This window comes from Triturus cristatus, chromosome 6, assembly GCF_964204655.1.
Source record: "Triturus cristatus chromosome 6, aTriCri1.1, whole genome shotgun sequence".
In the NCBI taxonomy this organism is placed as follows: Eukaryota; Metazoa; Chordata; class Amphibia; order Caudata; family Salamandridae; genus Triturus; species Triturus cristatus.
Genome location: NC_140589.1, coordinates 584,947,275 through 584,964,003, shown reverse-complemented (window position 1 = coordinate 584,964,003; position 16,729 = coordinate 584,947,275). Strand labels below are relative to the sequence as shown.

At 39.0% G+C, this 16,729-nt stretch overlaps 1 protein-coding gene across 3 annotated transcripts in view; it reads left to right on the top strand.

Annotated features, from left to right (window-relative positions):
• Positions 1 to 16,729, top strand: part of PGM3 (phosphoglucomutase 3) — a 271,507-nt gene that overhangs the window by 178,009 nt on the left and 76,769 nt on the right. For all 3 annotated transcript variants that reach the window (XM_085611024.1, XM_085611025.1, XM_085611026.1), the window contains exon 8: positions 10,856 to 10,939. In XM_085611024.1, the coding sequence (XP_085467150.1) occupies positions 10,856 to 10,939 (84 nt within the window). The remainder of the gene's footprint in view (positions 1 to 10,855; positions 10,940 to 16,729) is intronic.

The following is a 16,729-nucleotide window of genomic DNA, read 5'->3' as shown; positions in this document are numbered from 1 at the left end:
ATTGAACCATTAGCCACAGCCATTCGTGAATCCGTAAATATCTCTCCTCCTATTCCTTCCATGGCAAAAATCAAACTATATGCCGACGATATTTTGCTTCTGATCAAGTCGGATATTCAATCTCAAACTGTAGCCCTTCAGCTTTTTGAAGAATTCGAACATCTGGGTGGTTACCGAATTAATTAAAAAAAAAAAACTGAAATATTAGTCTGTGGTGGGGGTGAGGTTGAGCTACACACTGATTTATTTGGCTGTGTGAATTTAAGACCGAAGAGGTATTTAGGAGTTATGTATTCTGTTTCGGTTTCCGATTTAGTTAAGTTGAATTTTGATCCTCTCTTATGTAAGGTTCAATCCTTATTTAGTAGATGGGACTCGCTGCCATTTTCCATCCTGGGGCGGGTGGCACTCATAAAAATGTCTATTCTTCCGTTATTTAATTTTTTGTTTTCTGCCATTCCGTTTTTTGCCCAGTGGTTTCTTCTCAAAAGTCCAATCACTATTCTCAGGTTTTATATGGGCAAAAAAAAGTCCCAGGATAGCAATGCCGGCTCTTTACGCCGATACGGAATTGGGAGGTTTAGCCGTACCCAATGTTAAAGATTATTATAGTGCATATTTTGCCCAATATTTAGAGCGGTTCAAATCTGGAATGCAGACCCCAACTGTGTTTATTAATTTTCTTTTTGACAGAATTTGTCATGAGGTTCAGATCCCATCTCCGCTACATACTCCCAAATTACCGAAACGTACTCGATATAAGACGATGCTTTGGTTTTTCAAGCGTCGTGATGCCTTTCTTAAAAGATATTCTCTCCCGCAATATAATATGAGAACCCCCTTAAGAAATGCTCTTCTTTTTCTTGGAATGAAGATTGGAGTCGACATTACACTACATTGGGCACGTCTGGGATTTCATTCTTTGTCAGATTTCTTAAGGGAGGGGACATGGCTGTTACCAGGAGAGATGCAACTTATTATTCCAGGGAATTTCATGCTACTTGGCTCGTATGCTTCAATCTTTAAAACGTTGCTACAAGTAGAGCCAATAAGCATTGGCTCCTCCAATCCGTTATGGGACGATCTGTTTATAACTTTTAGGACGAGGAAGCCAGGGGTATGGAAACGATTCTTAGCACAATATACTGAGGACGATCTTAGCCAAAAAGCAATTAAAAAATGGCAAGAACAGGAGAATCATGTACTTACTATCAATACTTGGAAAACTATAAATAAACTGAATTTCAGTGTTCTTCGAGGATCTAATTGGAGAAGAATGCTATTCTTCAGTAAATGGCTCCTGTATCGTACTCCTGCTGCCATTGCTAAAATGTTCGCTAACACCACTGCCACCTGTTTTAGATGCCAGCAATATACTCCCGCAAACTGGTCCCACACTATAGCTTACTGTGTTAAAATCATGCCCTTCTGGAATGAGATATTTGAATATTTGCAAAAGTATTGTGGGATTCTGATTACTTATAATGTTAAATTAATATTGTATGGATACGATTCTGATCTTGGCTTGACACAACATATCGTTAAACTATTATTCATTGCAATGGCAGTAGCAAGGTCATTGGTGTTGCAAAACTGGAAATCAACTCAAGTTCCTCTTTTTAACGCCTGGTTTCAAAAAAAATTTGGAATGTTAGAAAGACTGAAATGCGATACGCATAACGAATAGGTGGGATTATGCAGTTTAATAGAATTTGGAGTCTGTACTTTGAGTAATGATCGATTCTTGCATTTTGTCAATTATTTTCTTCATGTTATTTTATATTATTATTCTCTGTTTGCCAACTTATGTTATTGTCAGATTGTAACTTTGTCACAAGAATTTCAATAAAAAATTTATTCAAAAAAAGTTTAATGTTAAACAAATAAAATATAAATAATATAAAATAAATGTAACTTGAATTTTTTTTTTTTAATAATTCAATGAATGTATTTTTATTCTATACATGACTTATAGAAAATCTTAATTACTAATAAATATAGACATTTGACCTTTGTTTTTTAAGATTTGAAAAATAATTTTAATTTAACATACTTTAAATATTGAATTCCAAATTATATAAATAGTTCTGTATTATTTTTATATATTGTTCTACATTTAAAATAGATATTTATAAATTAGTGCACATTAATATTTAGCACAAATGTTGTGGAATTTATTTTTATTTTTTTACTGCAATACATTTTCAGACAGTTTTCTGTGTTTCACCCTAGGGAGAACTCTACCCCAGTTGCGGAGGTCTCAGCCAAGTGTGCGAAATGTAAAACACGATCGTAAAGTTACTGCTGATACTACAGTTGTATCTGATGTTTTTTCAGGCTACACCTCCTGTTTCAGGAATGGAGGCATGCAAGTCTACATTTTGTAGTAACTTTAAACTTGGAAATAGTGACTAGCCAATGTCAAAAAGAACATTGATGGATCAGGAAGGGATCAGAATATGAGATAAGTTGGAGGAGATAGGGACTGGGAAGAAAAGAAAAAGAAAGCTGAAATATCCGCCAGCCATGTAGCCTCGGCTGAGGAGGATCCAACCTCTCTCAAAGATTCCCACAGAAGGAGATTTAGAGAAAGGATATAGAGTAAAGGTGACTGGGCACATGATAAACTTGGTTCTGGTCAAAACTCCTGATCAGTGTTGAAGATAACGTCATTGCTGTTGAAGACTTCGTCCCTGACGTATTCAGCATCAAATGCTGGATTGGCATCTGTGGAGAGGCATCATCACCATCACAGATCTTGGACGTTTTCAGCAAATAGGCATACTGGATGATGGCGTTCCATTCAACTTCTCCACCAAGGTGGAAGAGCCATTTGACGACAGCAACACATTCACTATCGCTGTCGAGGAGAACCTGCACCCACCTCGGTGACGCATTCACCATCGAGGTCGAAGTGGGCCTATCCATTGATGAAATCTTCACCAGTGGTGTGGAAACCTCCATGATTACATCGACGTCAGGATAGCTATAGTGGACTCCACCACTGCATTCAAGTTGGAGTAGTCATCACGTTTCTCAGCGTCACAGTGATTCTTAACCTTGTCTGTTACTCCTACTCTAAAGACAAGATGTGCACCTGTAGAGATCACAATACCATTGGGCCCTCCATGGTTTGTCATATCACTAGATAACTCTTTTCAGGTTCCATTGCGACCTCTTAAGCTGCTACCACCACCAGGAATTATCTGTTATTGTCATGTCTCCTGGAATAATCAGATCTAAGGGACAGGCAGACAGCACTGCAATTATCAGTTGCGGGGTCCCTTGTGTGCCACTTTCACCTCAAAGGGGACCAGACTCTCCATCTATGCACTGGGGCAAAAAAGTTGGAGATCTCCATCAAGGTCGCCGTCAAGATTCTAAACTGAAAGTGTGGGTTCATTTTTATCTTGTAAACCAATTTCTCCTTCAGTTCATATTCTACAGTCCTGCCAGAGGACAATATTACCACCTTCCACTACATACTTATTAGGACTGCTAACAGGTTGAGTTTCAATAGAATCGGAAACCTTAAAACAAATGGTGTCTCCACGGCCTCACCTAATTATAGTTTTGTTACTTCTAGAAAAAGTAAAGTAGAAATTCTTAAATCTGCCAACAGTGAAATGATACCACCACGTTGTCTTAAAAACTACAAAGGACCTCAGAGGAACCCGGAATTCTTAAGATCAGGCCCAAGGATAGACTGCTCTGTAATAGTCACATCTATTGGTTGCCATCATGTTACAGCAATGCTAGAAAGGGTGAGCAAACACATACCAAAACAGGACAGAAAATATGCAGCAGTGTTAACTGCTAGTGACCTCCATTGTCACAGACAACAGGATTTAGAGGTTAGGGAGTGAAGAAAAGCTCCTCAGTGCTAACCAAGTCATCAATGCCACAGTGGAGCTGCCACAACTAGTTACTGCTACGAAGATCATCATGAGGAGGAAGAAGTGTGGCGGAGCGGCCAGGGCGGCTGACTCCAGTACACGGGGCTCACAGTTCGTTCCTTGTGCCAGTGGCCGGTCAACCCAGCACCATGTCACTCTGGATAATAGCTCGCTTATTCTTACCGACAGCCCCAGCACCTTGAAACCCTTAAGGGTGATTAGTTCATGCTTTACAAATACCAGGTTATTATTATGAAGAAGACTGATGATCCTCAAACCGGAAACAAAAACAATTTGAAAATGCAAAATGAAGCAGGGAACCTGAAGGCAGTAGGGCTTTAAAAGCAAAGGAGGTTTTATAATATGCAATTTAAAACAAAGGGCGTCTGTATCTCACTAAATGGTTCATTCCCCTTACAGGCCTTATCAGCTTCACCTGCACCAAGGACAAATGTTTCTTTACCAGAGGAAACAATCAAATGCCAAATCAACTTTGGTAAGGCTTTCGATTGCATCAGAAAGGTACTCCTTTGGAAACGGACAGTGACAGCTTTTTTCCTCATTCATTTGCCAGTCCAGACAGAGGAGGGGGAATCCGTTATCTCTACATCTAATGAGTGGGAAACAATTATGTTGGGCAAGTGTGTGCTGAATACTGTGAGTCGTGGGTATGCCCTACTTTTCAAACCAAAACCACCACCTGCTCTTCCGAAAGCAGCATCAACGCACCAAATTTGATCGTGAGGAAACAAACATCTGTTCTATTACAGAAATCTGCAATCAAACTGGTTCCATGATCTCAGAAGGGGAACTAAATTTATACCAGATACTTCCTAATTCTACAAAACTCCCCAAAACAAAAATTCAGGGCGATATTGGATCTGCACTTCAACAAGTGGAACAGAAAGGAAAGGTTTTGGACTTTCGCTCTACGGTAGATCTTTACCAATCATAAACAAGAAAAATGGATGTGTGCAATGAACTTACAAGAGGCAAATTTCCACATCCCAGTGATGAAGCATCACAGGATGTATCTTAGATGTGCAGCCGGGCATTCGTTGTCTGATTATCAGTGCAACCATTCGGACTCCAAGCTACCCTGCATGTTTTGTGCAAATGTATGGTAGTGACAACTCCTCACCTACACTTACAAAGATAAGTGATTTTCATCAGCAGCAACCCCTGATCAAAGTCTGTCTCTTTATAAGCGATAATTGACACAGTAGAAGGACAAGTGCTGCTTTCAAGGAAAGAGTGTGCCCCTCTGTTGAACACCACCAAGCCAACAGCTCCATAGTCCTCCTCCTTTGCTGGTTCCATGAGTTCCTGCATTTCCATTGTTCGGAATGTGAAACTGTGTTTGAAACCTCTGGCACATATGCCTAGAAGATCAATAGTTACCGAGTCTGGGCAGTTTGGATGACAGGCTCTGCCCAACACTTCATACAAAGCAATCCCTCTTATGGTGGGGCAGAAGGTCAAACCTCTTGCTAGGAGTTCCATTCCAACAAACAGTCACAGTTGATTTTTCCCAGGTGTATCTCTTAAGGGATTGGGTTCTCATCAAGATAGCTATCAGTTAAAGGTTGTTGGTCGTAAAAGGACTGCATTTACCACATAAACTATCTGTAGTTGAAAGCAGTATATAGAGCTCTCAAGGATTTCCTTAGGTCTCTGATGAAGAAACGATCCTCCTTCAGTCAGGCAATGCCACTACCATACATTTCATAAACAAGAAGACGCACAAGTTCAAGACCATTATTATTGCTAGAAGCACAAATGGACTTGAGAGTGATGCATATCCTTGTCATGCTAAATCAACAAGCTGAAGCAAAATATGAGTGGGTCCTGGACGATGACTTGGTGCAAGACCTGTTAGAGTGCAGAACATTATCACTAGACCTATTTGCAATAATGCTGAGACTTTGCATCCAGAATACCAATGCAAGGTTCAATGAGCAATGTCATTTTGATCATTTGGTCAAGAACATTACTATATTCCTTTCCTCCAATCACACTGATTACAGTGGTGGTCTTGAAGCTATGCAGGTACCGAGCGACAATGATTTTCATAGTGCCACACAGGCCGAGACAATGGTCGTATCGAAATTTACTTTAAAGCTACGCAAGTTGGACAGTATGGTCATCTACTACTAGCTTGTGTGGACATTCTAAAAGGGGCCAAGAACCTGCAAATCTCTCAAGTGGAAAAGATCCTACCTATAGTGCCAATACAATGGACATAACACAATTTCATGTCAAGAGGATGTTGTCATTCCATACCATTTGCTCTTGGCCTTATCAAAACTGAAGGTGTTCATCTATAAAACACAAAAGCACCTTTCTGTAATTACAGCCTATATAAAGTCTCCAAACCAAATGCCTATATAAAGTCTCCAAACCAAATGCTCTTATTCAAAATTCCCCTTATCTAAGATTTCCTGGAAGGGCTGAAGAAAGTGTTCTCAATGGTTAGAAAAACATCTCTATGGGAAATTAATGTAGTCCTGTCAAAATAAATGGGACCTCCTTTGGAACCTATGCACAAGGCTTCGTAGCTGTATCTTTACTTGGAGAACAGCATTCTTAATACATATAACATCGGCACGTAGGGTTAATAAAATTCAGGCCCTTCCTGCTGTAGAAACATAATGTTTTTTATGCTAAAAGGGTGGTTATAGTGTTGTAATTCCACATAAACCATATTGTTACTTTACTTGTATTGTTTACAAATCCATCTACAATATTGTAACAGTTACTAAAATCCTGACATGCAAAAAGGGTGCTTCACTTTTATTTTTAAAAAATAAAGCCACTAAGGAAATCCAACCAGTTACTTATTAAAGTATGGGCATATTCCTTATGGTCTAGCCACATCCAAACACTCTGTCGCCAAGTAGAGTGTGACAAATATTTCCTTGTGTTACCATTTACCTGGTAATCCTCTTTCAGGAAAACTAAAATTTCATTTCACTAGGGATAAGGCAGCCACAACAGCTTGACATGTGCAAAGCTACCACTTGATGATTTGTGCTTACCTTCATAAGACATTAGTGCCTGGATTCTGTCACAACGGCTGAATCGATGGTTGGTGAAACCAGTCTCAGAAATCTGTTTGGTTAACCAGCTCTCATTCTCACCATTGACAATAGTCTATACTCCTGTTTCTGCTAAGCAAGAGCTGCAGTGAGAGCATGGCATTTGCTTGCTATTCTATTGAGTTTTTTGACTAACGATGAAGATTCAGTGGTGCAGAAGAAAATGTTACTCGTAGTCCTGCTTGGACATTATAGGAAACTTCATTAAAGTAATAAACAACCCTACTCCCTCCCCGGTTACGTTATTTGAGGCACTCAAAACAGCAACTGATATATATTCACTGAACAAAGGTTAAAGGGACATTATAGTTCGTGTAGAATGGAAATAGCACACAAACTGGAGGCAACTGGGGCTGTGCTCCATGAAAGTTATATGCTGCATGGTTTACCGACCAGTAAAGTTTCAAAGCAGGTTGTGGCTTAAAGCCAAAGCATGTTGCAATAAAACTGTTAGAAAAGACTATGCTTCTGTTCACAATAGATTGTCAACCTGTTAATGTCTGGGCATGTGCTCTTGTTAAATAGTTGTTCGACTGTGCTGTAGTCAAATTTTATGTAAAGAGGATTTTTAGAAGGTAGGTATGTTTATTTGCATAACTTTACCTAAGATTTTGAGGCATTGCAGATTGTTGATTAATGTAGAATGTAAGGGTGACCCACTAAGAGATGGCTTAAATCACACTGTGATCATAGGCATGGCTCTAATGTTGTATGCAATTGTCGTCATCTCCGGAATGTATGTAGTGCATTTTACCAAACAACAGAAGGTTGTCTATAGGCCCGGTTGAAGGTGTCTTGACAGTGGCTATTTATGCTTGTCAGTCTCTTGACTTAAACTTGTGGGTCATGTGAAGTCTTTAAACCCTTATCGGCTGTGGCTTTTTCACCCCAGTGCGGAGCCCTTTTTTGGCTATTTTGGGTAGTTTGCGCTTAGGCCTTCATAGCTTTTTTCCACATAAGGTATCCACGCCAAATTTATATCCTTTTTTTCCAGCATGATGGGGATTCTAAAGGTACACAGGGTTTGTGGATTCTGCTGGATGGGACCAAGAAAATAGCAAAATATATCTAAATATTGTGGTTTTGGGAGAAAACATTTAAAAAATGGACACTGCAAAAAAGTGTTTTCGTTTTTTCTCCTAAAAATGGCATAAACTGAAGGTTTGCTGTGCTAAAGACCCCATCATCTCAGCTTTCAGGAAAACACAGCGTTGTATCAAAAACAATTTTTTTTTTTACCACAGTTTTGGCAATTATCTAAGCACTAGCCAATTTTTTATATTTTTGTGCTATCAACCTCCTTCCAGTTTAGGGAGGAAACATGTGTTAACCCCATTAGTGAGCCTGGAAAGCTATACATTTCTTAAAATTAAACAAAATTCTGAAATCGGCAAGGTTTTTTTTGTGTAGATCCCTCAAGGTTTTTCCAAATAAATTGTTGACAAAATAATATTAAAAATGGGTTTTCATCCGTAACTTCATATCTCAATGGTTAATTTACAAAAGCAATATACCATTACATCCACCAAATCCTTCTGGTTGCAGGGTTATAAATGGTTTGTAGTTTGTTCTAGAACCCTAGGAACACAAGGCCAACAACTGAGCTGCACCTTACAGTGGTTTTTCATTGTGTACAGTATCAAACAATTCACTTGGTAAAATATAAGGAGTGAAAAATGAGGGTGAAGAAATCTTAAGTTTTTCCTATATGTACACCAGATACTGAGTTTAGGAGCAGTGGTTATAATTTTTTTTTTAGATTTTTTTTTTATAGCTCAAACTAGACCCAAGAAATCGGGTATCAGAGTGCTTTACATGAACACCAGTTTCGTTACAGATGGACTTATTCATGTTTTGGTTAGGCATGGGGAGATTAAGTGATTTGCCCAGAATCACAGGATGTTCAGCATCGTTGCTGGGACTCTAACCAGGTTCCCCAGCTCCGAAGTCGACTGCTCTAGCTGTAAGTCTACATCCTCTCCCACAATAGCATGTGATTGAGAGGGCATTTTTCAAAATGTCCCCTTTCTTAAACACTGGCTTCTATTTGGAAGGCACACATGCAGAGAAACCCAGTTGGTATTAGCAGATGTTCTACTATTCTGTGTTCCCACGTCGCCTGATAAAAATAGGTCTACACTTGTGTGGGTAGGCCTAGTTGCCCACGACAGGAAAGGGCCCAAAACACGTCAAGGAGACAGCACGTTTTTCCACTGAAACCTGACCCTTTTTTATCCAATGTAGGTAGCTCTGGATTTTGGGCCCTAGTTCAGCGGCACCTATGGAAACCTAGCAAAACTGCACATTCTTTTAAAAATTAGACACCTCGGGTTATTCAGGGTGGGGTGGCTTTCATGGCTCTCAAACGCTGACTAAAAACACACATTCTCCACACATTTCTGTGAGACCACTTCTGGAATCTGTGGGGAGCCACAAATGTCCTTCCACCCAAAGTTTACTGAGTAGCGAACTGGCTACTGTACTTTCCAGTGGCTGTTGAGTGGGACCCTGAGCCATGGATACTTCATACACCGGAAACTCTCAACTGCTGCTAGTGGAACCTGTGATGTACATTCTCCCACCCACTGATCTAAAAAAAAATGGCCATTAATGGTATACTGGCACCCTAGGAAGCTACTGTACCCTTCATGGTTCAGCGCCTTCTGAACCTTTAAAATCTAGTGACATTGAATACGCCACTCAATTGGACCCTGGTGAAATACAGTGGGTTACTCTTGGACACCATCCAGAAGAACCTCTTGACACCTCTACAAGCAGTATTTTGCCAGTGTGCTTGTTATTCTTTGTGTGACTGACTGGTGGCCAGAGTAAATTTCTTAGCACTTGGCTTAGCTCTAATCCCTGCATATTGAAACCGAAAAAAACAATAGCATTGATCTCTTGATTTTGTAAACTATTAATCCAAACTCTTCATAGAAGAATTCAGTTGTCAGAAATAGTCCATATAGCATAAATCTGACTCTAAGGCCTTTGTTTAGTGCATAGAAAGTACTATTGGGTTGTGACTCTGGTACAGAAGATGCTAAGCTCTTCTGTTTTTGTTTTAAATAAGTAATTAACTTTTAGAATATTTTACTTTCTTGTTTCCCTTTTTTAAAATAAAGAACTGCATGGACATTGGTGGTGATGAGATTTATCTAAATGTCAATGTTTCTGAGTTATAACCCCACACCAACTCCTGAAGATCGCATTGACTCCTCAACCTCACTACCTTAAGAGATTCAAGTGCTAAAAAGGGAGTTCTTTGAAATTCAGTTAAAGTCCAAAGGGATTGGAACCCCAGGATACCAAAGGTAAACAACTACAACCCTAATAGTGAATGACCAGTAACCTATTAATGCCATGGATAGCTAAGTATAACTACACCTATACATAATTACACCCAATAATAGGTTTCAAAAGCTTTACATCAAGGAAATGAGCCAAGCAGCTGCACTTGACTGTTTCCTTATTTACTATAGATACAGCTGGTAGAGTAGATTAGGATGGGTATAAATCTCTCTAGTCACACTCTTGAACTTCTCTTTATTTTGTTTAAGCAAGTTTTGTTTGGAGCTGACTCCCTTCCGCCTCAATTGTGACACATCACAGGAAATTCTTATTTATCTTTTAGTCGCTTCACTAAACAACCAAGTCTGTTAATCCAGAGAAAATGCATTACTGTGTACCCGGGTAACAAGTGCCTGACAGCTTAAAATGTCCCTAGAATTATTATTGATATCTTTAATTAAGTGAATTGAAATTAAATATTTACCTTGTCTGTTTGTTTTCACATCACTGGCATTGTAAAATCCATGTTTTAATTTATTTCTCAGAATTGTCACATCTTACTTTTTGCAGGTAGATTTAAATTTAAAGATGGCTGTTGTTCAAACTGCTTATGCAAATGGAAGTTCTACCCGCTATCTTGAGGAAACTATGAAGGTAGCTTTGATTTATATTTACATTTAGGATAAAACATTGTTTGATAATCTGTACTATGTTGTGTGAATATTTTGTTGAATGTTAAACACTTTGCTACGTTTGTTATGTTTAATAGTTTTTTTTATTTTAGTAAAGCAAACCACAAGAAGATGAAAGAAAACAAAAATACATAAGTACCTGCAGTTACATCTATAATGATTGAGCCTGGGATATCAGTTCTCAGGAGGGTGATGTAATTCAATAGCTAGGCAATCAAATATGTCTCACAGCTACTTTTCACTGATAGCTCAACTAAGAAACTCTTCCATTTGGACAATAGAAGAAGGTATGGGGTTGGAGCGTAGACTTTGGAAGGCAGCCCAGACAGGGCACCTGTCTCTTGTAGAAATGAAATGTGAGTGGATAAGGAACTCCTAGACATCAAATACCAGTCAGGTGGTATCTCTCTATGGTGTGACCACTCTTCAATCCTCCCCAAACAATTCATGAACATTTGGCTGATTCTCTTCCTTCTACGCTTACAGAGTCTCATCCTAGCTAATAATATAAAGTACAATAGCAACTACTGGTCTGTCTTCTTTAATCTGTAATTTTCCTTCCGACTCCCCAAAAATGTATTTCTTTCTTGAGTCTCTTGAATTACTTTGTCATTGCATACCTCAGTTGTAGCTCAGGGCAACTGCATAGCATGAATATCAAGTGCCTCCTTAAGACTATGGTTGGGGCATTTCAAAGGAAACTCTGGTGCTGTTTTAATAGCTTCTTCTGTTTCCAGAATGACCTGAAAATGTGGATAATGTGTTTTTAATGCAGCCAGGTGAACCACTTGGTATAGGCTGTCAAGAGATGTGTGACACGTATTTGATTTATGAAGCCTTGGCACACTCTCCATCCAGATTTGCTCCATCAGTTCCATTCCGGCTTCAATTTGCTGTAGCAATTGATTATTCTTGGATATCTTGCTCTTAATTTCATGACTAAATTTAAGTTAGCTTTCTGAAATCTTGAGAAGTAAGGAGTTGTCCTCCATGCAAATCTCTTGGAGCCATTTGTGCAAATGTTTGTATTTGAATCTGGATACTTCTCCAAGTGTCACTGCTCAGTTATTCCCAGCATCTGATTTTCCCCTTGATCTATTGATCTGCAATAACTTTTATATCAGCTGATTCTAAAGGAGCGCTAAGCAAGCAGGGATAAGTGGCACATGCAGTAAGTGTTTGAGTTGGCCAAAATTTTGTATTATCTCAAATATATGTACCTCCCACTATGTATAAAAGCTGCCTGCACTATCTTCAATCTGATCATTTTGGTTCAGCACATTATGTATAAAAATATATATACATATATATTCTGTATAGCCTAGTTCTCACACAATTTGTATTTTTTTAGTGTGATTATAGTTAACTACCTCTCGGTTATTCTTTGATATTTTGTAGTGATTCTAACCAACCAAACTTTGTTTTTGGTGTAGCTCCGAGTTTGTACATCTTATTTTTCCACATCACTTTAAGAATGCTGGAATTTCATCTGGATAGTTATACTGTAATTTAAAAAAAATCTATTTTCTTACATAGCTCTCACCTTCTAAAGCAGTTTTGGAGAGGTCTGAACAAAAAAGTAAACTTCAAATTGTCTAACTTTTGAATAGAGACCTAGTTAGAGGTTTCTCCTTTAAGGAATAAGCTAAAAGGTTTACCAAGAACTTTCTAAAGCTGAACCTTTACAAGTTGAAGCTCAGTGGATCTCTGTATATCTTTAATAATCTCTTTACCAAGAGTATCCTTCAGGACAGAGTTCTTCAGTGACTTCACTATAAACGTGTTTATATCCGCTCCCTCTGAGAATCTGGAATTTTATTTATACAGAAATTATTTCGTCTTGCATGATTCTCTATCACTCCTTAACTGACAATTGTCTGAGCATTTCCTATAGAGATTAGTTGTAAAAATGTTTGTTATTTCATATAAATCTTCAAGTTTTTATTTTAGACTACAGTATGTTGTTGGAATTTATTTATCACTCCGATCTGTCAAACGTCCCAAGAATGTTGTCTATGATCATTTTGAAAGTAAGTTTTTAAGCCCCCATCCATATGTAGGTGCTACATCTTCTTTTCTACTCTTCATCTTCTTCACCAGGGGAAGGCAGACAGTCATTTGCTGAGACTGAATACTTTTCTTGGAGACGTGCCAGTGCAGGAAAAGGACTGAAGATCATCTTATCCTAGTAGATCGGGATCTTTTCAGCTCTCTGTTGTTCACAGAACACATTGCAGCAACTTTGCCTCTCAAAGGATGGCAGAGAATCTCCTCTTAACCTTAATGTGTCAAATACTCATTTTGACTAAGGAAGCAAAAGATGTCCATGCATTTTATACAGTTCTCCAATAATTCCATCCTCTCCTTGCGCGTTTGCCGAGTGTCATAATTTAATTACCTCCCAAATTTTTTCTTTAGAGAGGAATTTGCTGACCTTACCGTCCCATAGTACAGCTGTCTAATTTAGACTTTCTTCACAAATTCCCTTATATTGGCCTCTGATGGAGGCGTTTTCTTGTATAAGCCATGATAAACCTTTAGGAATCTGTTTGCGGTGAGCTTCTTGTCCGTCTCAAAAATACCCAGATCATTATTACTGATACCTTTTATTTGATTGAAAATGTATCCAAGTTTAATTGTCCAACCCAGGAGCCAGCCAATGTTCTTACCATCCTTAAATACATTTAGTATATTGTCTGATTTGTCTACTATTTTCTTCTTCCTTCTTTCCTCTTTTTCTTAGCTAGGGGCCTTGTAACTTCTCATTGCACTGTATCTAGCTGCAATTCTGATTCCATTACTTACGTACTTACTACCCTGTTCCTTAATCCATGCACTTTTAACATTTAGGTTGCTCTGCAGGTGTGCTTTAAAGGCCTCCCAGAGAAAGACTAACCAGCGGTCCTGATGTGTAACTTTAAAGTTTCTTTAATCCTTAACCTGCCTTCTTCCTACTGTAATATTGATATTTCACCCTCCAGAATTATCCCTGAGGCTAACTAAACTGTCCTTAAGGTACATATTATATACAGCTGCCCATGATCCGCTAAATCTGGAGATGCAATACCTGCCTCTATAGACTTAATGGATGACAGTATCAAAAAGTAGTCTATTCTTGCCTAAATCTTAATATTGCTCTTAAAAATATATAAATTGTAGTACTTTGTGATGCATTTGTATCTATATATCTGCAAGTGCAGAACTTTCTGCAGCAAATTTGTTTCCCCAGTCTTAACATTCTTCTTCAGTGTTCCTGTCTACACAGTGGATTTCTTATCTAGCTGTTGTAGAGTTAGGTTAAAGCACCCTCCTACACCTATTGGGGAAAGGAAGCCAGCTAATTGATTTACAAGTTTCTCAAGGCAAAAGGGCCATATGTGACAGTGCCATATTAGCACCCAGCATTTACTTGGGTGTTATTCTAAATTAGGGGCCGATTAAGGTGGTATTCGGAAACTGTTCTGACCGAATCGGTCTTGGAATTGTTTCAGAACGAGTCCGAATAATCGATTATGGTACTTCCCAACATCATTCGGTCAAACTTGCATTGACTTCAATGGGAGCCTGTGGTCCGAACGAGAACACTGGCTCCCATTGAAAAAAGGGGTGGTTGGGAAGACTTTGCACCTTGTGGCGGGCGCCCAATGGTGCATGGTTGGAAAGAGGGGTCCCTTGGGTACCCCCACGGGCCCCAACAGGACGCCCTCAAAGACAGAGTCTGACAGACATTTTGTGTCAGGCAGGCAGACAGAATTAGAACAGCTTTCCAAATCATTGTAAATGCTCTCTCAGAAACCGTGTGCATAGAGCTGTACGATTCGGCTCCCAAAGACTCTGCCTGTCCGAATGCCTTTCGGGACTGATTCGGACAGCCCGAATGGTTTCCGGGCATCATAATCGGTCGTTGGGCAATGTGTACGATTCGGTCTGAAACAAGGGTTCCGAATCGGATTCTGAGATACCGAATCCCAGTCAGAGCCTTTCCAAACGACATCGTAATCGGCTCCTTAGTGGTAACAACAACAATCTGCAGGTCTCATCTCTTTTTTCATTCAGTATTGTCTATGATCTGTTTTCTTGACAATCATTCCTACCGTGTTGGATAAAGCTCGCATCCTTAATTATCTTACATCTTGAACCCAGGAATATTTTGTCAATGTATTATGATGGCCTGCAAATAAGTAAATCCCCTGTAGGATTACCTCTGCCTTAGTTTCTTCCAGCATATGCATTATCATGTTCTTTCACCTCACTGCAGCCAAAACATGCACATTTACCAAGAATAGTTTTACATAAGCCCACCCTTCTTTATATTCTTTCCATTGTAGCACCCAGAGCAGCCCTCCTAATCCATGTTTCTTTTCTTCCACTGGATTTTCCCCGTTTCTCCCATCTCCTCCTCCCTCTTTACACTAGTCCTAGCTTCTGGGCAAGTTGCCACTTAACAGTTCTTGAAGCACTACCTTAACCTTAATGACAAGATAGTTATGTTGATCAGACTAGGCCCTACTTATAATTTTCAGGACCCTCTCAAATCACTATCTGTCAAAAGACATTTTACTCATGGCCATATCCTGTGGCTTCCACAACTTTCACTGTGTCCCCACCCTCTAATAACATGTAAGAGATACAGAATATTCATTAAGCATTATGCTGCACATTGAGCTTTATTTCTGCCAAATAGAAGTATTTTGCGAACATTTCGGAATCTCTGAAACCTCTTAGAAAACAGAGTTCAAGTTTCCACAGGATCCTCAATCTAAACTGCTGTGATACTTGACATTGACCACCCTCAGCTTTACAGACCATGATCAGGTTTCACATTTTTCACTTTGGGCTGTCTTTGAAGATTATTTTGGAGACCCCCTAAAACAGAATCCTTGTTCTCTCTTCCCTTGCTTGTATCCACGATCCACTTGTTAATTTTGACATCCTGAAAATAGGCAATAATAGCTATGTGGGGGCCATTCTTTCTAGCTTATAGAGGAGGCTTCCTTGTGGACCCTGGCAATATACCGGTCAGCTGAATTTTCACAGCTGATTGGAAATATGGTGTCTTTTAGCAATTTGACAAGTTTCTTTTCCAATGGGGATTTCATTTTCACCATTTTTAGGATCCCTGCAAAATGTTCCAGTGTGCAATTTTTTGAGGTTTAGATCAGTTTCTGTTTTGCTTTTCCTCACTTTCCTGCTGGGATCTTAACTTTCCTTATATTCCATTTTAGGAGTTATGACCACTGATCTCTGAGACTTAGAGTCAGAAGTATCTCTTGTTTTAATGCTGATGGTGAAAAATCAACAGCACTTCATTAATTTGAATGTCCACATTTTTAGAGTAGTGGCAAGGCTCCATTTCCTGGTTATCATTATTACTTGGGTCGGAGCAGATTGATTGCTCTATTATGTTAGTTAATAATGGATAACTTTACTCAAGGGCTGTGTTCCTCTTAAAAAGTGTCTGCTATTGTTTAGAACTATTTAACCCTTATTGATTTGCTTGCTTGCTTGTAGTTTCATCTCATTCTCATAACTGCCTTTATCAATAGATAAACCACCAATGGGTGATCTTGATGCAGCTATCCTAAATTAGATTAGAGTGAAACTGCTCCATCTCTTGTGCTTTTCTTTTGCTCCAATGTCTTCCTCTCCTTTATGCTTTTTCTTTTCAGCCTTCATGTTCTAGTCACCTACATCCATAACCTCTTTTACAGTTTTCTACAGTCTTTCCATCCACTACAACGGTAGGGAGTAG